We start from the raw sequence: 23,305 nt of genomic DNA, 5'->3' as shown, positions 1-23,305 counted from the left end.
CATGGATGGAATGAATAGGACTTTATTTTCTTCAAGACAAAGAAAGAAACAAACACAGGAACCTTTTCCAGCTCAATCTGCAGTCATTCCACATAAAGACGTCCCTTATTTCTGTTTTTAGAGACCAAACATGTCAGAATACATGCATCCAGTGAGTGTGAATGAGTCAAACATTGCTTTAGTTTTCTTTATGCCAACAATTATATGTGTCATTAGTTTTCAATGTGCTTTCCTTTAAATACAGCACATGAACCATAGCGGTTATTGTATGTCTGACTGTCAGTGCTTTATAGTCCATCACTTCACGTGTTCATGTCCCTTGTACGTGGATCAATAAACTGCTGTAATGTCAGTGTCTTTCACAAAAACCACGTGTTCATCTGGGAGCGTCGGATGAAGCTGCGTCGACGTCATGGAAGGAGTCGTCCACGGCGTCCTCTTCACCTCCAACGACCTCTGATCCCACCTATACAGAGAGAGACATCATTCAGTCTGGACCTCAGCTTTGGAACGCTAGAATAACATAAAAATGAGCCAGATTATGAGACACATGCAGGTAAATGAACACGAGTGGGCCTGAAGAGTCAAGCCTATCAAAACCATGTTTTACTGGAACCCAGTCAGAATGGATGGAGGAGCATTTGACATGTAAAAAAAAAAAAATACTTTAGTAAATGTACCAAAGTGAGTACTTCATTTTTTAGTCTCATAAAATTGAGATGTACTTATTTATATAAAGCAGCAGTGAGGTCACGACCATCCCGTATACTGTACTTATATTTGAATCTGCTGATAAACGCCATCTGTACTTCAATGTCATATTTCATTTAAAATGTTTTTACTTTAAGCTAATAAGTGGGTATTCATTTTTACTTATTTGAACAGAAACTGAACAGGTAAACAATTATTGTTTGGTATTGATAAAATGAAAATTAATTTTTTAAGAAAGAGTTTTCATTTTTTGATAATACTGAATTGTTGAACTTTGTAGCCACAGAAATTTGAAAAATATTTGACGGCTTTATTTTGCAAGGTAAGCAAAATAAATGTTACCTTTTTGCCCAAAGTTGGATTTTTAGAATCACTTGATTGAAACTTAGACCTTTGTTATTAGGAGTACGTGAATCAACAATTGCTTTTAATCGCGAGTCGGCTCTGAATCAATTCGTCACCCAAAAATCGGAATTGAATCGTGAGTTGTTGGAAGATTCACAAAAATGGATATCTATTTAACTTCCTATTTTTCCATTGTATTGTGGGACAAATTAAGTATTATCCTTCAGGCAGGAATGGGACATTTATGGTCCGGGGTTTTCGTACAGCGCAGAAATATAGTACATAATTAAGTGACTGATACCTATAAACGTAAGGAGAGGATGATTGTTTCTGTGATCGTCAGACTGTGTGTGACGACTGCTACTGATCCAGTTAGTAACCATGATCAGGATACATTATTATTTTAAATCATTCAAACATACTTTATTTGTCGAGTTTTTTTGTCCTCCCAGTGTGCCTGGTCTTTTCTCTAGGAACACTGTTTAATTTGCTGATGACTCAGCGTTACCTGCTCGTTCATGATGGCGTCCATGTCTCTCTCTGAGAGCTCCTGTCCAGATGTGTCCAGGTCCACCTGGTCAGGGTCCTCCTCAGTTAGGATGTCCATCGGGGCCTCTGCGATGGCTCTGATGGTCTGGTCCTCCAGAGCCAGGGCCGTGTCAAACTGCAGAGGTGATGGGGGCCCCTGCATGCCGTCCCCCTCCACATCCAGGTCCTGAAGGCAAAAAAAACCCATCAATTCTCTGAGCGCGACTCAAAACAAAAGCTTGATATCACAAAATGCAGAAAGAAACAGATGCAGCTGCTAGTTTTTCAAAGCACCTGGAAAAGCTTGTACGTCAACAAGCTGAACAACAAAAATCAGCTTTCCATCAGCTGTCGGTTAGCATTTGTTCATCTTTAGCTCATCTTCATTCCATGACAGTAACCCTCAGCAGACTTAACCCTTTTCGGGTCGTGACCCTATTTTTATATCACAAACTTCTGGCAACCCCAGAGATACATTCTTCTTCGGGGTTAGTTTTTGATCATGTTTGTTATGCTGTGTCACAAATACGAAGTAGCCAGCTCATATTTCTGTACTGCCTTTTATTTGAACTAGATTAATATTTGAGAAAGTTAAAAGTACAAAATATTATTGTTTGAGATTGTGTGTAATTAAATATTAATCAGTAAATTTCTATGAATACTAAGCATTTCAGGTGGCCTCATTTTAATTCCTGGCAACCCCACATGAGGTCATGAGCCCAAGGTTGAAAAGCACTGCTTTAGGAGACCATGGATGGGATCAGTAGTGAGTGTGCGTTGGTGTGTGGCTGAGCAGTGAGTGAATGTCATACATCGCTGAACTCCAGAGGGAGGCTCTCTGTGGGCTGCAGCTCAGCAGCGCTGAGGTACATGTCGTGGCTGGTGGGGGTAAAGGACTCCTGTGGATGGGCCTCCTGTTCAGGTTGATGCATGGGCGGGGGCAGGGTGAGATGCAGCGGGCAGCGGGGGTCTTCAGACTGACCCATGTGCACTGTGCGGTCACACGGTGCATCCTTCAGGCCCGGGCATACTTTGAACAGCACCTGGTTGGAGTCCTGGTAGATGTCTGAGCTCACGGTCAAGGTGGAAACATCTCTCACTGAGGCTTAAAACCATCAAGATCAATGTTTACATCTAAGCTCAGATTAATCATCAGAACAAAAAAGTCAGAAATAAATGACAATGAGGTGCTTTGTCCCTTCCAACTGAAGTGATCATTCCCTTTAAAACTCTGGGGAAAAATCAACAGACCACAGGAAGGAGTTGCTGTCGGCTCCCTTTGAAACTAACAGCTACGTCAAGCTGCTGCTTTTGATCGAAGCCCAAATAGATAGAGGTAAGTCACAGATGGAGAGGAACGTGTGGCCTTCATTCAAACGTTAAGTCATCAGGTCGGCAACAGCGTTACCAAGGATACGTGAGAGGCAGTGTCGAGCCATAGGCAGGCAGGCGTTGGTGCAACGAGCTCCGTCAACAAAGGAGGTGCATATCTCACCTACTGTTTTTGAGTAAGGCTGTAACAGAAGAGAGAAACACAAGGATAGAACCATTAGAGAAAAACAATTAGCAACAAAAGAGCAAAAATACAACTGGAATTCTCACTCAGTTTGACCTTAACAGACTCACACTAAAGAACACATTGGCTGTTTGAAATGTCATCTTAGCGTACTACTCATAGTAAGTCTGACGTCAAAATTAGTGTGTAATGTATTCACATTAGATAGTGTGGAAAGATTGAGTTCATGTGAAATACCCAGATGTATACTATATAGGGACATTTTTTAAGTGTCCACACTAGTGAGACTCAATGATGCATTGTGAGCAGAATGTAAAATGGTCCTGGGACCGGCTTCAAGCTAAAAGTCAAACATCCCCTTTTCAAAACAAAAGCATCTCTTGTCTTCCATTAGTTTTTAACACTTTTATAAATAGGGCTCTTGTTTTGAAGTTAACTGAAGTTTTGTCTATAGCACAATGGAAGGTCTCAAAAATACTCTGAAATGTCAGCATGAAATGTGTATTAGTGAGTTTTATGGATCAAATGACCACATGTTGATATTCTACTTGGTCATTTTCGCACTTGAAATGTTTTTAGAACTTTAAAAGGTGGAGAATCAGAGATATTTAGCCTCAGTGTGATTCAGGTTTTTGTCTTAAGTTTGAAATGCATCTTGGGAAACTTGAAAGTATACTCCACTGGGAACGGTTACCATCCTAATCATACTTGTAGTATGTAGTAGATGGTATATACTCATTTTGTGCGCAGTGCATAGTACCGAGTGTTGCACACAATACACATTGGTTTGTTTTAAATCTGGATAATGCGTTAATATACTCGTCCAAGTTCATTATTACTGAGAACTGACACTCATTGTATGTACTTGCTTTGAATGATTTTGTATATGTGAATAGTTTTTTTTTTTACTTTGTGCACTTTCCAAATAACTTGTACACTGGCAATACACACCTTAACTTAAGCATTTTAACTGTAACTTATATTCATGCACTTTGTATTGTATTTATGTACTTTAGGCCTTGTGAATAATGTTTGTTTTGGGATCTACTGAGGGACAACAGATAAAAATTAGTGTTTTTGCTAACTCCGGTGCATTTACAATGTTTTTTTTTTTTTTTTTTACACTTGTACATGTGCACTGCCCCTTTCAAATAAACAAAACGTTGTCCCAGCATTTCTGTTTTATTTTTTGAGATCGTTGGCCAAGATGAGACAATGCTAAACAGTTGGATTGGTATAGTGTTTGATTAATAAGCAGAGAAGTAAATCTAAACCTCTCTTCCTATTCATTACATTTTACCTGATAGTTTTTTGTGTGGTAGAAGTATCATTTTCACACAGTTCTCAGATCCAAGATATCATTTTCCATTTTGTTTGTTTGACCACACACTCAATTAGGAACTAACTGCATTAATGCTTGAAGAAAGTCTTTAGTTGGGAATCTTCAGAGAGCTGTGAGATGTGCTCCCACCTGTGAGGCTCCCTCTGTCACCGCCTGCCTTCGCTCCCTCAGCTGTCGGTGCAGCAGCGCTTCCACACCGTACCGACGACGGTATCGATGTAGAGCTTTGAGCTTCTTCAGGTTCTCCCGCTCCTTCAAAGACAGACCCTCAGGCCCTGTGAGGAGGCTGCTGCCTGCGTGTGGCACCAACAGAGCCAATCAGAGAGCTCCACTATCAGCACTTTACTGACTTAACATGTTGATAATGAGACGTGAGTTTACCCAGAGTCTCATGCTCCACTTTTCGGTTGTGCAGATATCTACGCTTCTTCTCTTTGAGGAGGTGCTGGAGGCGCTTGAATTGGTCGATGTAGAGCGACTGCAAACGGATCAGTTTCTCTCGTGTGATGAGCGCGACTTCCTCTGCTGTGTAGACTCCTGCATGTCTACAGAGTACAGGAGAAGATTCCTTACAATTACATCACTATTAATAAAAACACTTCTCAGATGTCAAACGATGAATTGAATTCATACATTCATTTATTATATCACACGTAAGGAAGCATGCAGGATTTCATGCAAAACGTGAGGGTGATCCGCCTATTGGCGGTAAATAAAGCTTTCACAAATAATGTTTTGGGACCATGTCAGACATTCCCATGACATTTTTCCTGTTAAACGGTGGCTCAGGGGTTAGGGGTGGGGCTAACGTTGCACTAACAAAATAATCTTGCATGATTTCAGCATCACCACTAGGGCCGGGACAACGCGTCAACATAATCAATGACATCGACGCAACAAATACGTTGACGCAAAATATGTGAGCCGATGCGTCGTCAGACCAAAACAAAGATGACAATGCCGGAGAATAACTAACGCGAGTGGCGCTTCAGAGTTTTAAAAGTGCAAGGCAGTGAAGGCACGCACTCATTTGCTGAAGGTAGCTGTTCCCTGTAACCCTCATCCTTTATCCCAGGTGTGACCAGACGAGGAAACACCCGCCGTGACATCAGCAGTAGCACACACACACCGAGCCAAGCGTATTTAAAAAAAAAAAAAAAAAAAAAAAAAAAAACAGATTCTCCTTACAACCGAGTGCATAACATCAAATGACTCTCACCAATAAAATATGAACAAAAAAAAGCTTTGCTCTTTTCCTGAGTCAGGGTGAGAAGTTGCTCTAAACCAGTGGTTCCCCAACTTTAATATAGAGCTTAATGATGAAATGAGTGATAACACACATTTTAAAGAATTAGATTTTGTAAATAAGTGGAATAAAACAGTATTTATTGGCTCCTGAATATATTTATTTCTATAGTTTTTTATCATTTAGTGTCATCTCCTCTAGTGTGGGACCAAGACTGACTCTGGTATTTTCAGTTCATGTTCTAATCAAGATCATTTACATCATCATCATTATAATTTCTAACTAAAAATGAACATTATAAAACTGCATATTTATTTGTTAATTTACCAATTTCTCTCTTATTTTTTGTTGGAAAAGCACATTCTATATTAGCATTTGGAATTTTGAGTTTAAGAAAAATGTGAGTGGCAGAGTATATTATTTTAGGTTGTTATTTTCATGTGAATGAAGAATTAAAAGATGCACTTTTTTCAGTGAGCTAGGCCAATGTGTTTTTAACATAAACCATGACAGGCTGCTAGCTCCCACTGCCTTTTTATTTTTTTAATTGAATGCTACCTCTGACTCTGAATGCATTATTTTGTACTTTTATATTCTTGAAACATATATTGCAATGTTAAGCAATTCATGTTTTTTTTTTCATTTTAGATATGTAAATCAATATGTGTAAATTACTTTTAGTCAATTAATGGGGAAATAATCGAATCTGGGATGGGATAAACAATCGTTTAAAAAACAATTGTTTATCCCAGCCCTAATCACCACCCATTTACTGTACATAAATCATCTGAAGCATAGAAAATTTATAATATAAGTAGTTGACTCCATTAACCCTATTTAGCATGAATGGTGCGATTGTGGGGAAGTTAAATCATGAGTAAAGTTGTCAAAACTAAAAGGGAAAGATGATTAAATGGAAAGGAAACAAAAGTTTAAAGTGACGCAGAAAATGGTAAACCCTGAAAGTGAATTTGGGACATTTTGAAAGGGAAAATAAGAGGCTCTAATTGTATAATTGAGCTCACTTTAATGGGTCCTCATGATCACTGTCCACACTGTCAGCCTCACTATCTGGATCTCCTCTCCACGTCTGGTCAAGCATCAGCGGCGTCTGCTCTTCTTCACTCAGACTGTCGTCATCTGACAGAAAAACAACAAAAATATATCAAACACTGACAGTAAACACCTCTGTTGTTAGCATGACACAGCTGTAATGCAGACATTAACCTAGAGTGCGACTGGCATCACTCCGCCCACCGTCCACACCGTACGTTTCGGATTGGTTGTACCCACTGAGCTGAGTTAACAGGGTTTCTGGTGATGGACCAGAGGAAACTTTTCTCATCTGTGCTCGCAGAGCCATCGTGTTTCTGCGAGCATGTTCAGCACAGAATGCCACACTGCAGAACAAGAGAGAAATAAAAAATAAAAAAAAAAAAACATGCACACTAACTTACTGCACAAAGCATCTTCAGTTTAAAATCTGATGATAATCTCCACCCACCCATCTTTCCTCTCAGCCTTAGGTGCAGCACTCGGGCAGCGCTTGCCGTTCTTGGCAGAGACATAGCTGCATTGCTTGTAAGGTGCATTTTTGTCCTCCAGAATGTGTTTGATGCAGAACTCCAGGCCCTCCAGGCGAGGCTGGGAACAAGGTCGCTGGGTGAACGAGCAGCCCTGGGGCTCCTGAGGCCGTGACGTCTGCGCCACACGATTACGACTCGAGGGCAAAACGTGGATTCGTATTCGGTTCATGGTGAGTCTTCAAAACAAATGCAAAAAATTATCACATCGAGGCTGATGGAACAATTTCTATAAGATTTTTAAACAGCAAAATTCTTTCCAATTGCACAACAGAATCATATCAGCTCTGAAGAAGGCCTGATAATGAGCTTCCTTTTACAACCAGATATGATGGAGCAATGACAGCATAAAACATGTTGGTTAGGAGCCTCACAAGACTGGCATTGAGTAAGTCTGCAGTAAAATAAATAACCATAAAATAACAGAGGCTATAATGGTAATCAATGTTCATGGTAAGAAAAATACCTGATCCTCCATCTTTTAGTACACAGAACGACTCTAAAACTCTAAGGCGGAAGGCGACATCACACCAGATAACATTTACATTGTACTTTTGATTGTGAATCTAAAAATTAAAGGGGTCAAAAAACATTTTTTTTAATTTTATTTTATTTGGGGAGATTGCATGTAATTCAATTGAGAAAAATTTCAGGATTTTTAAAAAAAAAATATAGAGTAACAAATACAAACGACTGAATAATTTAGTAATTTACACAATGATTCATGTTTTCTGTCGTTTTCACTTTCTCCAGCGGGCCGAATTGGATGGTCGGAAGGGCCGGATTTGACCCTCAGGCCTTGAATTTGAAACACGTGATGTCGGGCTTCAATTTTTCATTATCATGGAAAACGGATGAAGTAAACTGAATTCACTTTGAGAGACAGAATTTGGTTACTTCTGTCGAAGCTACAATATTTTCTGCTTTGGTATTATATAACACATGGATCTCTAAAATATTAATTTTGTACTTAATACTTTTCACATTTTAAACTGTTAACTTATTTCCTGTTTACAGGCAGATAATCCTCAAAAGCACAATCTCCATACATCAGCAGACATTAATATTAAATTAATTTTACTTGAACTTACTGATTTTAGCTCAGGCATGTGACCTGTGCTAGAAAAACAGAGGGTTATTTGGCTTTACAAACTCTAAACTGACCAAAAAAGCACTAAAAATATTCATTAAATCTGTGAATGACTCGCTTATTTTCCCGTTTTCAACTCAACAGTGTGTTGCCGTATGTTTGAAAAACCTCACATGCGCTGCCAGACATAGAACGAGCAATTATAGGCATAAACTGTCAAAACTCAGCTTCTGTAGCGGTTAATGGTGATAAAGAAAGGTAGAAAATGCTCAAAACAACGTATTTATACAATGGTTACGCCCATAAAAACAAAGTTTACATGTATAATTAGCAAAACAGTGCATACAGTAAGACGAAGACTTTCCCATACATTTTCCCATGTGAAATGAGGCACCAGCCTTTATCCCGCCTCTGAAACAACGCGTCACTCTCTCTCTTAAAACGTCGCCATCTTTGTTCGTCACTGCTAACGACGGCTAACTGCTAATGGTCCTTTATTCAGTTAAACCTCCCCTAGTTTATTCAATAGCAATCTAGATCTGTATATTTATACTTTATTGCAACGTCTTTAACCCAGAATGATGATAATTTCCAGTATTCTGTAGTAATTTCCTTACTTTGATCCCAGCCGATAGGGTAATGGTCGCTCCAGACGCTCCGTACGTCGACTTTGCTGCATTCCATTTTAACTGAGGCAACAGAACGGAAGCCCGCCCACCTTCAAATCTGATAGGGTGGGAACTCTGACTGTAAGCGAGCTCATTGGTTAATTGTACTGTCATTTACAGTACGATTAACGCTCACTTTTGTTCCAGTGCAGAGTCTATGGCAGAGAACTGTAAATACCCCAAATAATACGATAAACAATCCTTATTTTAATACTGTGAAGGCAAAAGTATATATAAAACAATACAGTTATTGCCGCTTGATACTAAAGTCTAAATAAAAATACAAAAAATAATTTGAATGGACGCAGCTCACAATAAACAGGTTAAAGTGGGTATAAATTAAAAAATTAATTGTTTGAATATAATATATATTATATAACTGTTTTCATCTATTTTATATGCATGTCGTTGTTTTAGTATAAAAATGGATTGAATGGAATAAAAAAGTTTTTATACATATATTTGTCATGAATCTGAATCAGTTAAAAATGATTAAGCAAGCCTGACAATGTGTAAAACCTTTCTTACACAATGTATAAAGGTTTAGTCTGGTCAAGATCCATTGTGAGACAATTTTGTTCAGAAATTCAAATCGAAAAATTGTGATTTGAACACTTGTTTAATTGATCCCAATTAATTATAGATTATAATTATAGAATATATAAGAACATGGAATATAATTATAATAATACAACTAAAAATTCTGAAAACAATTTACTCATAAGTTTGTCAATGAATAAAGGAATTCCCTGTTGCGCAAAGGTTTTAAACCATTAGCATATTTTACCAGAATAAAGTGTTGATATCTTAATTCAAACTAGCTATTACAAATAGTTAGAGAAAATGACATCAAATTAACATTTAGACCACCTTCCTTCAAGTAACCTAAACACTATAACAGGTGATATACCATGATTAAGGATGAGCAGAGTAGATCTGAATTGGGATAAATAATCAAAGCAAATATTCCATACTTAAAGTGTGGATCCGATTTAATGACCATATTTAATTTTGTGCTTAGCTGTTTTACATTCTTCATGTTGAACACTTTACACATTTAAATAGTGTGCATGCACAGCTTTGCAGCAACCTTAGTGAATTCATTCACAGCAGGTTAGGAAATAAAGATCTTTTGAGATCTTAATATATTTGACCCCCAGTATAATGAAAAATGCATTGTTAAAAAAAACCAAAAAAAAAACCACACACAACCTTACATTGATAACAGCTATTCTGAAAATTAACTTATTGCACTGTGGGAAGAGAAAGAGCCAGTTGAACCATACAGGAGAACAACTTCCTAGTTAAATAGCTCCAATATCTGCATTGCTACAAGAGACCCTATAGCAGAGGTGTAAAGAAGACAACATACATAAAATACTCAAATACAAGTAAAAAGTAGACCAAAAGTACTCAAAGTAAATGTTATTAGTTAAATTGCATTTTATTTAAACCACATTCAAACTTAAGTGGTTTAAAATTGTGTTTCATTTTAATTAGAAAAAAAATCATAATTTAAATGAAAAAATGTAAATATGTTTTTACTTAGTAATTCATTTAATCAATTACTAGATATTCCAGACAACCCCATTTCAATTCCGGACGACCACACATGGGGTCCTGACGCCAAGTTTGAAAAACTGCTGATTTTAATATCTATTTAATATAATTTTCCTCACTAAACCTGCTCCGACAAACTGATACGAGTCATGATGAAGAAAGTCGTTAGAAACACAGATTGTAGATTTCTTTAATGTTGTCATTTTACACTCAACCTTGAAAGGCATCCTTACATAGAAACTTTTGCTACAAGTTTTCATAAAATATTTATTGACTTTGAGCATAAAGCAACCACATATCAAAAAGAACAGTGTTTACGTACATCTTTTAAAAAGCAACAACAACAAAAAAAAAAAAGACATATCCAACAAGTATGCTTCATTTCCTGACCTGGATGTGACTGAAATACTTCTACGACTAAATAACTTATTGCAGCGGGTGTGGCGTTTGCATTGTTTCGTTGTCAGTGTCCAATGAAATGTGTGTTAAAGTCTTTTCATAATTAAAAAAAAAACCCTAAATTTGATCAAATAAACGAGCTTTAAAATGGCAGCTATATCGGAAGTCTTCATGTGTAACTGTTACACACGCAAGACTTGATTTGCATTGCAAGATAAATATTCAGTGCATTTACCATTTCCCTGTTGTAACCAGAAAGCAGAGCTTTCCTCTTCCAACACGGGTTTACTCAAATATATTTTACAATTTCATGATAGAAAATACTGCAAAACAAAAATGCAGACAGACGACGACATCGTGAAGCTTAGTATGAATGTCATTTACAGGGAGGAGGTACCTGAATGCAAAGGAAACGCAAAACAGCCTAATAATAAGCTGAGAATGGCACAGGATTTCAGACGTCATGCTACAAACCCTGTTCCTTTAAATACAGTTAGAAAAACCACATGCAGACATTTTTTAGATGGAAAAATAGAAACAATCTGAAGTAACAATTTATTCTGAAAACATGACTTTTCTTTTACAAAAAAAAGTTCTTAGTCACCCATGTTATTTCAAATTTGATGGAAACTTGTAGAAACAATTGGACTTGAGGATGAAGATTATAGTCAGTAACAATCAGTGTTTTTGACTAAAGTGATGCTAATGTTCAAAGTGATTAGGCTTGCAAAGGTTTCACTGGAATTTAAAGGCGGAAATATTGAAAAATATGGACTTTTAATGGGAATTACTTATTGGAATGATCTGGAAGTGATTTTTAAATAACTGAAGCTGATATTTTAAATCAGGGGTGTCAAATTCATCTTAGTTTGAGGCCATATACGTTTGATTTTAAGAAGACTCCATGTTTTTGTGAAAGAAACAAATTCTTTCTGCGGGCCAGACTAGATGCTCTGGCAGACCGAATTGTGCACATGGGCCTCGAGTTTGACACCTGCTTTAGATAGTGCTTGTTGAGTGACAAGCTTCAATTTAAAAAAAAAAATTCCAGAATTTTGCGACCTTGGGTGAAATTATATTTTTCTAATCGTATTATTCTGAATGAATGCTAATGTTTGTTTGATTACAATTCAATAATTTAAAATGACTCCCAATTTCCAGCTAATTTTAAGGTTTTCAACAATATTCAAATTCCAAAAATATTCCCAAAAAAACTTTAAATTTTGGAATATTCCCAAAATTCCCACGTAAATTTACCAGACATTCTGGAAATCTGACATAACAGATGCAAGTTTTGTTCAAAAAAAAAAAAAAATTAGTTATTTTTTAAATAACCTGGAAAATTCTTGCAAATTATCCCACAGAAATCTGGAAAATTGGATTGCAAATTTTGAAAAAATTAGTTGCAAAGTCAAGAAAGTTTCACCAATTGCTGAACACTCAGGATTGGCTTGAATTTGTGCTTTTTTTCCTTTACAAAAACATGGAATTTTCTGGTCTGGCCCACTTGAGGGTCGTATCGTATGTGGCCCTTGAACTAAAAGTAGTTTGACCCACTATTTTATGATGCTAGAATATATTCTCCAGACAATATTTAAAATCACTTTTAATGGACAACCTTCAATTTTGAAAAATTCCAGTTAATTACCATGGAAAATTTCCAATTTTGAAAATTTCTGGAATTTTGCAACCTTAGTTGAACTTATATATTTTTCTAATTGTATCATTTTGACTGGATGCTATTGTTTGTGTTTTAATACAATATATTAATTTGAAATAACTCCCAATTTCCAGTTCATTCAAAGGTTGTCAAAATATTCCAATAAATATTTCCCATTTAAATTTCCATGTAGATTTACCAAACATTTTTCACTCCTTTGCAACCCTAAACATGATGCATTTATGAAAGATTATCTTCTCTAGCTGTCGACTCAGATGTAAAAGACAGAGGAAATCTGACATAACCGTTAGATGCAAGTTTTGTTCAAGAAAAAAAAAAAAGAAAACCAATTTGTGCAGCTCAGAGTCTTTTACCATCTATGTAAATAATCTAATGCATTAGCAACACTGAATCTTCAAACATTTACACATTTGTAAAATGCTGTAAAATCACATGAATCCATCAGCCGCTAACAGCAATAAAAGCCGCGAGCATGCTGAACTTAAGCCACTTTGTTTCAACAAAGATCAGTAAAGAAAAACCTCAGTAAATCCAGCTGTTTCACAAAGATGAATCAATACATCAGATGTAATAAAGCATGAAAAGGAAAGACAAGCAGACAGCCAACATTAAGTCATGTACTGTTAATGCTCTGTTGTGTTTGATAGGTTTGGTCACTAATGAGAGCCAACACATCCCAGGGAAACTATTTCCACTTCTTAAAGACACATTAGAGAATCCTCACTGTGACCAAAACCAGAGTGTGAATAACTGACCTCAGTGCACTCAGTGAACTGAATGTAAATATCTTTACAACCATTTAAAACAATGACTGCAACAATCCAAATCTAAACATTAAAACTTCCACTACACCTCCATTTTTTTTTTTTTTTTAAATTATTATTATTATAAGAAAATGTAAAAAATATTTTTATTCTCTTGCCATCTTTGTACAAGTCCAATAAAGCATTGGGATAACACGAAGGAGCATTGCTCAGTTTCTTTTTTCCCTTGGAAAGTCAAGCTGAAGTAAACAATGAAAGGGAAGTGGGAGAAAAGGCTTTGGAGATTTAAACTCACAAATAAAGTCTGTACAGTTTTCTCCAATGGTTGCTCTGAGAGCACAGTAGGGATCAAACCTTTAAAAAGGTAGAAAAAGGAGACAGTTGGTTTTCTCTTAGAATAAATAAACGATAAAAACCTTAAATCAGGATTAGTAAACTGGGACTTTCTCCTAAACTGGATAACGTCACATTCTATAACTGAGCAGAACATTAAATATATTACTCACATTATTTCTGTAAATCTTTTTGTTTTTATCATATTTAACCTGATTACACACTGTTGTAGTACACCCAAAAAATATAACAATTGTCAAAAACAATTTACAAGAGTATGTTACTCCAGGGCTGAGAAAAAGTCAAAATTTTAAAATGTTAAATTTCTATAATTCTTCAAGCTGTTGGAGACTATGAAATCAGAAAAATCCATAGTGTGGGCCTCAAATCAAGAAATCTCAGATCATTTGCCTGGGAAAAAAAGATGTAAAAGGTAGAAATATCTGCTTGAAAGTTTGTTTTCATTTCTACTGTAAACATTTGGTTTGCTGACATTACTCGAAAATGTTGTGCATTGCATTGTGGGATAAAGAATGAAGTATAAACACTTCTAAGTATCCGTCTGCAGAACTCCACATCTCACAATGCCATGCATACAACTTTTCCGTCAATAAGAGCAGTCTCCACCTTTTTTTCCTCAGCAAATAATCTTGGATTTATTCATCTATAAAGGCTTACACTTTCTCTTTATCTGATACAACTAATCATCAGCTTTAATTTGTACCATAAAATGATCTGAAAGTGAAACAATGTTTGGATAAGCCTTTGTGAGCAAGCACAAAAGACAAGGACGTTGTTGTACAATACACATTTTCAAAAATCAACCCTGAACAAAATGCTCGTCATGAAATTTTAACAATTTAAAATGCATTATTAAACTTTGACCTTATTCGTTCACCTTTCTCTAAAAGTTTGCCTCAACAACACAGAATACGTTTTTGCTTTAAAAAAAAAAAAATCATACAATATTTTTATTCATAATTGTACATGTTTTTTTTGCAAAATTATTCTTTTTTTTTTTCTACCCACGATTGCATTTTATTTTCTTTCCTAAATTTCAAACTTCATTTATTAATTCAAGATTAAAATGTTTTTTCGTTAAAACTGTTCACCAGTACAATTCTCTGCTGTCTCGCTGATGCCTATAAAAATACTGAGGGAGCTTTAAAAATATTGTTGCAATACTTTGTATGCACGTCATACACAACAGGGTCTTCTTATTTGGGCAGGGGGGGTAGAGGGGGAGGGGGTTCTGAGGGCAGTGGTGGGGGTCTGGAGTTGCTACCTCTGGTCCCGGTGCCGTAGCGGTATTCCCCTCCGTACTGAGACCTGTACTCAAACATGGACGGCTGTGAGGGCTGCACGCCCTGCGCGCTCAGAAGTGAGTTCAACATCTCAAACGTGTCCTGGTACTCGTTGGGGTGGGCGCCCCCCGCCCCGCCGTGACCGTTAGTGTCCGTCTTTTCACCTTTAGTGTACGCGTACGCCCCCTGGTGGTGGGGCAGGCCAAGGGTGGGGAGCAGGTCGGGGCCGTGTCCGGAGGAGGAGGCGAGGGTCGGGAGCGGGTAGGGGTACCTGGAGGTCTTTGTGACTTTGGAAGCGGGATGGGGCACGGCGGTGGGGTCCTGGGAGTGCGTCCTCTTTCTGGAGGAGGAGGAGGAGCTGGTTCGAGACGAGTCGCCCTGGGCTTTTTTGCTGCCCCCGAGCGCCACGTTAGAGGCGGACGAGTGTTTGTGTGAGGAGGAGAGCGAGGCGCTGCTGGAGGAGGAGGAGGAGGAGTGATGGTGACGGTGGTGGTGATGGTTGGAGCGCTCCCTGTGCTTGTCCCTCTTGCTCTCCTCACCAGAACTCCCCTTCTGCTTGTCAGGCACTCGTATTCTGACTTTAATGTCGGGGTCCTGACCCCCTCCTCCCCCTCCTGCTCGTGCACTGCTGCTGCCCCCCCCACCGCCGCCTCCTCCCAGTGGGAAGCGCATTTTCAGGGAGCTCCTGTCCTGCCTCTCCTTCTCCAGAGGGATTTTTAGGATGATAGGTGAGGGGTTGGACAAGTCTGAGTTGGAGCTGGACTGCTGGTGATGGTGCTGCCTCTCCTTCCTGTGCTGCTGACCAATCAGAGCCTGAGCTGCATTGGCGTACTCCCTCTTCACACTCGCCTCCATGTTCTCCAGCTTCCGTTTCTGAGCTGCAAGGACGTCGGCGTTCTTGGCGCGGTACTCACTCAGAGAGACCTTAGCGGGTGTGTGAACCTCGTGGTTTTGCTGCTGTTGCTCGGCTACGGCTGAAACTTTGCCGCTCCACGTCTGCGCGCTGCCACCTCGGTCCTTATCAACCGCAGAAGAAGAAGAAGACGACGGTGGCGCAGAGAGGCTCATCAGACCGGCCACAGTACTCTCTGATGAAGCCATGGAGATCATGTTGATCATTGTGTCCCTCTGGTCGCCCTCCTCCTGGACTTTAGGCTTGGCCTTCGGAGTTTGGCCTCCAGCCTGAAACACATTTAAAGTTTATCTCATTAAAAAAAAACTAAAAACATTGAGGAGAACTGAGCCCCTATCTGTCATAAACAACAACCAAAAGTACTAAATAAGCAATGTTCAGGGTCACACAGTCATGAGTAAGACAACAATCCATGTCACAAAGTTCAAATCCTCCATGACACACCTTCCAGTTTCGAATCCGCTTCAGCCTGTTGGGTGTTTTCTCCAGGATCTGTAGGAACTCATGTGTGAGGTCTGGAAAGTCCAGAAGATGCAAAGTGGTTAAAAGACTGACAGGGGGTTTGTAGCGCAAAACCCTGACCTGGCCCCAGGTCTTACACTGGCTTTTGTTTTGCCTCTAACTGTAAATGTTTTCACTACCTGCCTGATATTACACCCATTAATAGGTGATGAAAACATATGAAGAGTAATTTGGTCCAGACTATGATGGAAATGCAGATAGATGCCCATGCTTATTTTATAATGTTTTTGAACAATGAGCTTCTAATAAAATTAAGCTGAATCTCATGCGAAGGTTAGAAAAGCTCTGTTTACACGAGGAGGCTAAATAACTGCAATTCTTTAAATTGTGGAAAAACATCCCATTTTTACTTGTTTAGGTTCACTTAAATATAAAGTTTACATTGGTGATGATACAGGTGACATTTTAGGTTTTAACCTTTAAGCTGCACTTGCAGTAAAATGAACACAATGAAAAAAACTCCTGATTCTTCATCTTTAGTCGTTACGATTAGTCGACTAATCAAAAAATGAGGTGAAAGATTACTGTCGGAAAAATAGTCATTAGTGGCAGCACTAATTACGCGTACTCTTGTATTAATATCAATAAATAAAAGATACTTAAATGGTCAACTTGACTTTATTGCCATCTTCATAAACTGTAGAAATGATTTAAAGGATTTCTTCTGTTTCATTTCATTAACTGTTGATGATGTTTCATTTACTGAAGCCACTGTAACTGATCTAAAAGCTGACTGGCTGGGAAGGAGAATTTGTTTATGCTATGATACGTTTACCTCTTTCTACCACAAAACAGAAACTTTGAAGCCGTTTCTACCAGCAAGTGTCAGTATTTCTCCAAAATGAATTTGCAATGAGTTGATTACAAAACATTTAAAAAAAAAAAAAAAAAAACACAAAGTCACATTTATCGGTTATTGTAAACGAACTCCATACGTTAACACTGATAAATGCATAATAAAGTGATAAACTGCTGTGCGGTGATAAAGTCATCACAGACTGGGTCAACATACCGTCCAACAACTCAAGTGTGACTGTGGGGTCGACGTACTCCCACCAGTGTTTCTCGTCTGTTGATACGGGAATCTCCCAGTTGGACCACTTGCAGGCCAGATGGATGCACACGCAGGCCACCACTGGGGGGCTGTACTGCAGGCAGAACGTGGTCAGGTGAAGACTGTGTGGCAGGATTGGACCGGGAGATGAAACATCGAAGGCACGGGAAAAAACAAAAGAAAAAGAGAAACCAACAGACATTCAGTATATCCAGTCTACACACAGAGAGCACATGGTGCACATGCACATAGCAAACAGCAGTTCACAGTGACTATACCTGTTGGTGGCCATGAAGTAAGATGTTTGAGCCAAATCTTTACTCGCTGGAACAACAACAAAGCAAAGGAGAACACTTAAAACCCGTCAACAGAAACAAAGTGCGGGAGGTGTGACGAGTGGGTGCTCACCTCGGACCAGCTGCGTGCACTTCACTACATGGGTGTGCGGGTGATCGATGGTGATTTCGAAAGCTGCAAAAATAAACAAAATGACGCAATTAAAAATTCTGAACTGAGTACTTTTTGAATAATACTGTAGAGTATCAGCAGATTCAATCTTCCCTGTGTTGGTGTGAGGATCAGTCAATTACACTGCAGGGTTCTCACCAGCGCTGTGAAGCATAGCAGCCCCCTACAGTGTGTTTCGGCCAGCGTAGGCTGGCTTTTCTGTTGTTTTTCCCTTTTTTGAATTGGTACAGTCCTAATAGTTGTTGCCAAATTGGCCTTCAGGCGTGGCCGTGTTGTTTAAACTCTTTTTATTCTGCATAACCGAGAAACACACATCAGCCGCACTGTAAAACAGGCAATTTGCTCGGATGCGGTCGTCTTTACCCGAGGACCCCTGCAGCCACTTGGCTGTCCCCGATGTTGCCTGTGTGCATCCTCCCCATGGTAACCTTAATTACAAATTCATCATCATAAATTTGAAAAGCATGACTTTGAATAAAATGTTATTTCTTGTCTCTACAGTGTCTGAATGTTTATTAGTGGAGGACCTATACCAAGCATGAGTAACTCCATTCATCATGACCCTTCACCTATTCAACAAATAACGTTTTGGCTTTAAAATAAGGCAGTAACAAAGATTTTAAAAAATGTAAAACACTATCTTTATGTCACAAAATTTGGCCGTCTGAGGGTTATAAATTTTCTGAGGAATGATGCGCATGGACCCCCTACAATATTCACTGGCAGCACTCGCTCGCGCATCGCGTGTTCCCACTATGCTGTGAAAAATTCCTGGTGAGAACTCTGCACTGAACACAACGTTTAGCATCCAAAGCAAAAACAAGTTAGTTCTACTTCTTAAATAACATGCGAGTCTGGAGGGGAAACCAATGAACACAGATCCTCCCAAACGTACCCAGGGTCTGCAGAATGATGCTCTCTAGAATGACCAGGTCTTGTGCTTCTTGTAGGTAGGCCTGAGGGTGAAAAAACAAACATGTTAGAGAAGTCTGTGGTTGTTGATGGTAAAAAGAAGAAAACTGAATTTCTTAACTTCAAACAAAGTAACAGACTTTGAATGGCTTTACTTGTAAGAAGCATTTTAGAAATACTAGCCCTGCAAATGGATTCTCTTTGATTACAACGGCTTGGAATCACCTGGAGTCGTGATGACTTAGGTTTTACATCCATTATTCCAACACACTTAGTGAGTGGCTTCTTATTAGACCTTCTGCAGAGCTTATTAACTGAAGTGGGATTGTTGGATTGCACATCGGACAAATATGTCCGATTCCACCCATAATCCTGTTCATAATCATGCGCACATTACGATTCAACTAGTTATGTCATCCTGTGATTAAAATATATGGAGAGCTTCATCTGAAGTGTGTTTTAAATGTTTAGATTATTATGACTGCATTCAAATGTGAAAAGGCTCTGAAACAAAGACAGGTTTAGCTGCTGATGTTTTAGCTAAACTGGTCATCATTTTACCTGGTGACACATCACAGCACAAGCATCTTCAGTCACATGCCTGTGCAGGGTTTTGTGCATAACGCGAAGGTGATTCTAATGTGGTAATTAAAGGCATCACAAAATATCTTAGCCTAACCATCACATTTACATAAATTCTCTGAAGCATGTAAAATAAATAACAGTAGTTGGCTTTATTAACACTATTCAGCACGTTTGATATCATTTCATGATGCTTAACTGTCAGTTAAATCATCTAAACAGGGAAAGATGATGAAACAGAAAAAGTAAGAAATGACACAAAAATAGTAAACCCTTATCCTGCTTAAGTCTACGAACACTAGCGACAGGGATCTTTACATTAGGACATACGAGATGTGCCAGTGAAGACAGGTTAGACGAATAATAAATTCAATCAAAGGCAATAATAGAATGGATACCTTTCCTTTTATCATTATTTACAGGGAAAAAAATGCACCATTACTGCATGTTCTGCCCAGTGTGCACAACCTCAGTAGCACCCCTAATAACACAAGCATCCAACGCAAAATAATCTCATTTCAAATCGAAGCAGCATCTTGTGGTATTGATGTTACATTAGCTTTAAAGTAAGGATGCACCGATCGGTACCCATTTCCCTGATTCTGGAGGATCGGCGATCGGCCGATCCTTGCATATGAAACCGATCTTTTGGATTTGAATAAAAGACTTCCACTAACGTATAACTGACCGTAATAAGAGTGAGAACAAGTAAGCTGTGTCATGTTAATTCTGTCATTACCCTTTGACTTATGAAAATGTAACATGCTGCACTTTATTTCTGTAGAATGTTTGACTTTTAGGTTTTGTCCTGTCAGCTGTTGCAAGTTATTCTTAGAATAATATTTTTGCATTTAAATATCCACAAAGCTGCTGCATTTAGACATTTTTTTTTTTATTTTTGCACTACAAGGAAACTGAGTTACTTTATTGGTCATTTAAGATGTTTTGCTAGTTTGTCCTGTAGATTATTATTTTATTACTTACCCCAAACCTTGTGATTCTGTTTATTTGTAAAGCAAAATACTGCTGTGCACTTTTTTTTAGTCAAAGAGCTTCAAACAGCTCTGCAGTGTAACCTGTTGGATACGTTTATTTTGTTTTTAAAATGTGAAAAATGATAGAAGGAACTGATATAATTCAGTATTTTTGAGAGCAATGCTCTAAACTTTGAATTTATATTTGAAATAACTACCTCGTGCAGTTAAAATAACAAGTTATTATTGAATGTTTTACAATAAAATAAGATTGGAACATTCAAGATGTATGATGTCAGTTGTGAATAAAAAAATTTAAAAATCAGCCAGAATCGGGATCGGCCAGAAAATTGCAATCGCTGCATCCCTACTTTAAAGCAGCAGAAACTGCAGAAAAGGATTATGACTTCATGACGTGTGTACGTGTGGCACTCGGCGCAGATAAAAGTACTTCTAAGTAATAGATTCAAATTGACTGATATAGCCAACTGTTCTAGGGATTATTTGAGGAATGTCAAGGCCAGTTACTGCAAAGCTTAACTAGTACCAGAAATATACATACATGAGAATAAAAAGATGCTTCTTATTTTGCATAAAAAACAATCATCCACCATCATTCAAGCTTTTAGTGTAAACCTTTGATCACACCATCCTTACAGACTAAAAACAACACTAAATCAGAGTCAACACAGACATGAGCTCCATGTCACCAGAGGGAATGAACCTATGATCTTAACACTGATGCAGCCATGTAACCCTCATAAACCAAAAACAACAAGACGACCATCCTGTAATATTTCCACAGATTATCTATTAACAGCTGAAGTTGAACGTATATAAAATCACTTACATCACTGCGTGTGTCTGGCGACGGCTCTTGGGGGTTCAAACACGCGTGGGCCACCTTGATCACATGTTCCAGTTTCCTGGGCTGCTCTTCTACCTTTGCAGCAAGGAAGAGCGCCGCGGGAGAGATAACCTAATGAGGGACACACAAAATGTACACAGCTACAATAAAGCACAGGTTTGACCACAAGTCTAACATACAATCACAAGAAAAGTTGGCTTTTGTTATTCTGGTAAAAAGCATCAATACACATTGTCATGACCAAACAATACTTACATTTCTGTGAAATCTGGTGAATGACTGGACCATGTAGAAGCGATGCATGTACACAATAGCAGTATTTATGGTAAGTTGAGACCTTATATTTCAAAGTTAAGGAAAATTAGAACAACAGTGAAAACAAAAATCAGTCCTAGAAACGACACCAAGATCACAGTTTGGAAATATAATTTTAAATGAAATGCAGAGCCTATGAACTGCATCTTAAAATGTTCTAAAATGCCAAAACAAAAAATAAAATCAAACTGGTCGTCAAAGAGCGAAAACCAGAACTAGTGGTCTAAAAAAAAATAAAAATAAAAAAATCGCGCAATATTTAAGGTACTGTGAGGTCACTCAACAGAAGCAAAACAAATTAAGCAGCTGACTTATGTAAATAGAAGATCAATAAGTAGCAATAAAAAATAAACCAAATCGATAATCAGTTTGTAATCCAATCGAGAAAACTGGGCTGTTTAACCAGCCCCAGTGTATTATCTGTTAAATATGTTATATTAAGTTATTTTGATGTGATCAAAACAGCCTACTTAGGCTCTGATACAGCGTAAATCAACTACCCTACAATCACTGATTAGTAGTGTTTATCCATCAAGAAATATATCCAGTAAGATAACACTTCATGTCACAAAGCTTAAAAACAATATAATGTAGTCCTACAGTCACCAGTATGCTAATAAAGCACTTATCTGGAGTAAATAAACATACATCACACACATTGTTACGCGTGATCTGCACCAACAACACTGAGAATGTATTTGTAAACATGAAGTCAGACCTGAAGGAAAACGGGGGTCCATAACATCATAAAAGGGAGAAACGCCTTTGTAACTTTACTGTGGGACATTATGGACAGGTTTTTAAGGTGATTTATGTGAGTTTAAGTATCAATTCCAGTGTCTCTCCATGGATGTGGAGCCTGACAGGAAGCGGCTCACGTCCCGAAGGCCCGCGGAGCACGCAGGCCTTCAGAGAGGCTAACTGTACCGAGCTAAGAAGGGGTAAACTGGTGTAAACAATTAAACACCGAGCAGCGAGTGAAACTAAAGTCACCAACATAAACCAAAACAAAGTCATCGAAGGAAATAACCAAGGCAAGCAGCCGGTTCAAACCCAGACTGTTGGACGCCGTTAGCATAAAGCTAACGGCTACCTTGGAGACGACAAAAGATACACGTTGAGCCGCTGGCCCATGTCCTGGAGCAGGTTGGCCGCCTGTTGCCGGTACGACAGCTCCTTGTCCGGGTCGAGTCCCGCTCGCCGAGATGGGTTGTCGTCAATCTGCTGCCGCGTGTAATACCATTTGTTGTTACAGCTTACAGGAGGTGAACGAAGCGCAGCCGCCATCACTGAGAAGGACGAGAGTTTAAATCTTCACACGACCCTACGTCATGACGTACGGGGACGTCACAACAGTTCCACTGCGGACCGAACGGTGGCGCCAGATGAAAAACAAATTTGATTTAGGAAATGTAATTATTTTGTATCACTTAGAAAACTCGTCCGATATACTTTTGTTTGGAAGTCAATTCCCGCTTGTTAAAATTAAAAAATAAAAACTAGGAAAAGTGAAATAAAAAAAATTAAAAATAGTTTCATAGTATCTCATAATTGGTGGTCGCCTGAAATGCCAAGTAATTGGTTAAAAATAAAACTAAGGTAAAAAAAATTAAAACATTTTTTTTTC

General features: G+C 38.4%; 2 protein-coding genes and 1 non-coding gene across 5 annotated transcripts; all 3 read right to left on the bottom strand.

Moving 5' to 3' along the window:
* Positions 1 to 4: 4 nt before the first annotated feature.
* On the bottom strand, positions 5 to 9,108 carry kansl2 (KAT8 regulatory NSL complex subunit 2). 2 transcript variants are annotated; one of them, XM_028453757.1, is made up of 10 exons: positions 8,979 to 9,108; positions 7,193 to 7,450; positions 6,916 to 7,088; positions 6,714 to 6,828; positions 4,824 to 4,987; positions 4,572 to 4,735; positions 3,002 to 3,098; positions 2,397 to 2,650; positions 1,565 to 1,771; positions 5 to 466 (listed from the first exon to the last, which is right to left on the bottom strand). In XM_028453757.1, exons 1-10 carry the CDS (start codon positions 9,038 to 9,040, stop codon positions 377 to 379), a joined length of 1,584 nt encoding a protein of 527 aa, XP_028309558.1. In that variant the 5' UTR covers positions 9,041 to 9,108; the 3' UTR covers positions 5 to 376. The 2 variants fall into 2 exon arrangements, with proteins under 2 accessions (XP_028309558.1, XP_028309559.1); XM_028453758.1 differs by having other exon boundaries at positions 6,982 to 7,088.
* Positions 2,775 to 2,909, bottom strand: LOC114467747 (small nucleolar RNA SNORA2/SNORA34 family). Its single transcript, XR_003674568.1, has one exon. It is a non-coding gene; the product is annotated as a small nucleolar RNA SNORA2/SNORA34 family (small nucleolar RNA).
* Positions 9,109 to 14,752: 5,644 nt separating the features above from the next.
* ccnt1 (cyclin T1) lies at positions 14,753 to 23,002 on the bottom strand. 2 transcript variants are annotated; one of them, XM_028453728.1, is made up of 9 exons: positions 22,793 to 23,002; positions 21,619 to 21,700; positions 21,346 to 21,474; positions 18,923 to 18,983; positions 17,968 to 18,030; positions 17,838 to 17,892; positions 17,518 to 17,681; positions 16,428 to 16,498; positions 14,753 to 16,252 (listed from the first exon to the last, which is right to left on the bottom strand). In XM_028453728.1, exons 1-9 carry the CDS (start codon positions 22,963 to 22,965, stop codon positions 14,984 to 14,986), a joined length of 2,067 nt encoding a protein of 688 aa, XP_028309529.1. In that variant the 5' UTR covers positions 22,966 to 23,002; the 3' UTR covers positions 14,753 to 14,983. The 2 variants fall into 2 exon arrangements, with proteins under 2 accessions (XP_028309529.1, XP_028309530.1); XM_028453729.1 differs by having other exon boundaries at positions 17,838 to 17,883.
* Between the last annotated feature and the right edge of the window lie 303 nt (positions 23,003 to 23,305).

This window comes from Gouania willdenowi, chromosome 7 (assembly GCF_900634775.1).
Source record: "Gouania willdenowi chromosome 7, fGouWil2.1, whole genome shotgun sequence".
Lineage (NCBI taxonomy): Eukaryota > Metazoa > Chordata > Actinopteri > Blenniiformes > Gobiesocidae > Gouania > Gouania willdenowi.
This window is presented reverse-complemented; position numbering and strand designations above follow the sequence as displayed.

Coding starts and splice junctions, on each gene's coding strand:
- kansl2 (XM_028453757.1), bottom strand. CDS start 9,040: ATGCAGCAAAGTCGACGTACGGAGCGTCTGGAGCGACCATTACCCTAT. Junction 4,736..4,823: donor AGTGGAGCATGAGACTCTGG/GTAAACTCACGT, acceptor TGCCACACGCAG/GCAGCAGCCTCCTCACAGGG. Junction 3,099..4,571: donor TGACAGAGGGAGCCTCACAG/GTGGGAGCACAT, acceptor CTTCTGTTACAG/CCTTACTCAAAAACAGTAGG.
- ccnt1 (XM_028453728.1), bottom strand. CDS start 22,965: ATGGCGGCTGCGCTTCGTTCACCTCCTGTAAGCTGTAACAACAAATGG. Junction 17,682..17,837: donor TACTTCATGGCCACCAACAG/GTATAGTCACTG, acceptor CCTGCCACACAG/TCTTCACCTGACCACGTTCT. Junction 16,499..17,517: donor CACACTTGAGTTGTTGGACG/GTATGTTGACCC, acceptor TGGACTTTCCAG/ACCTCACACATGAGTTCCTA.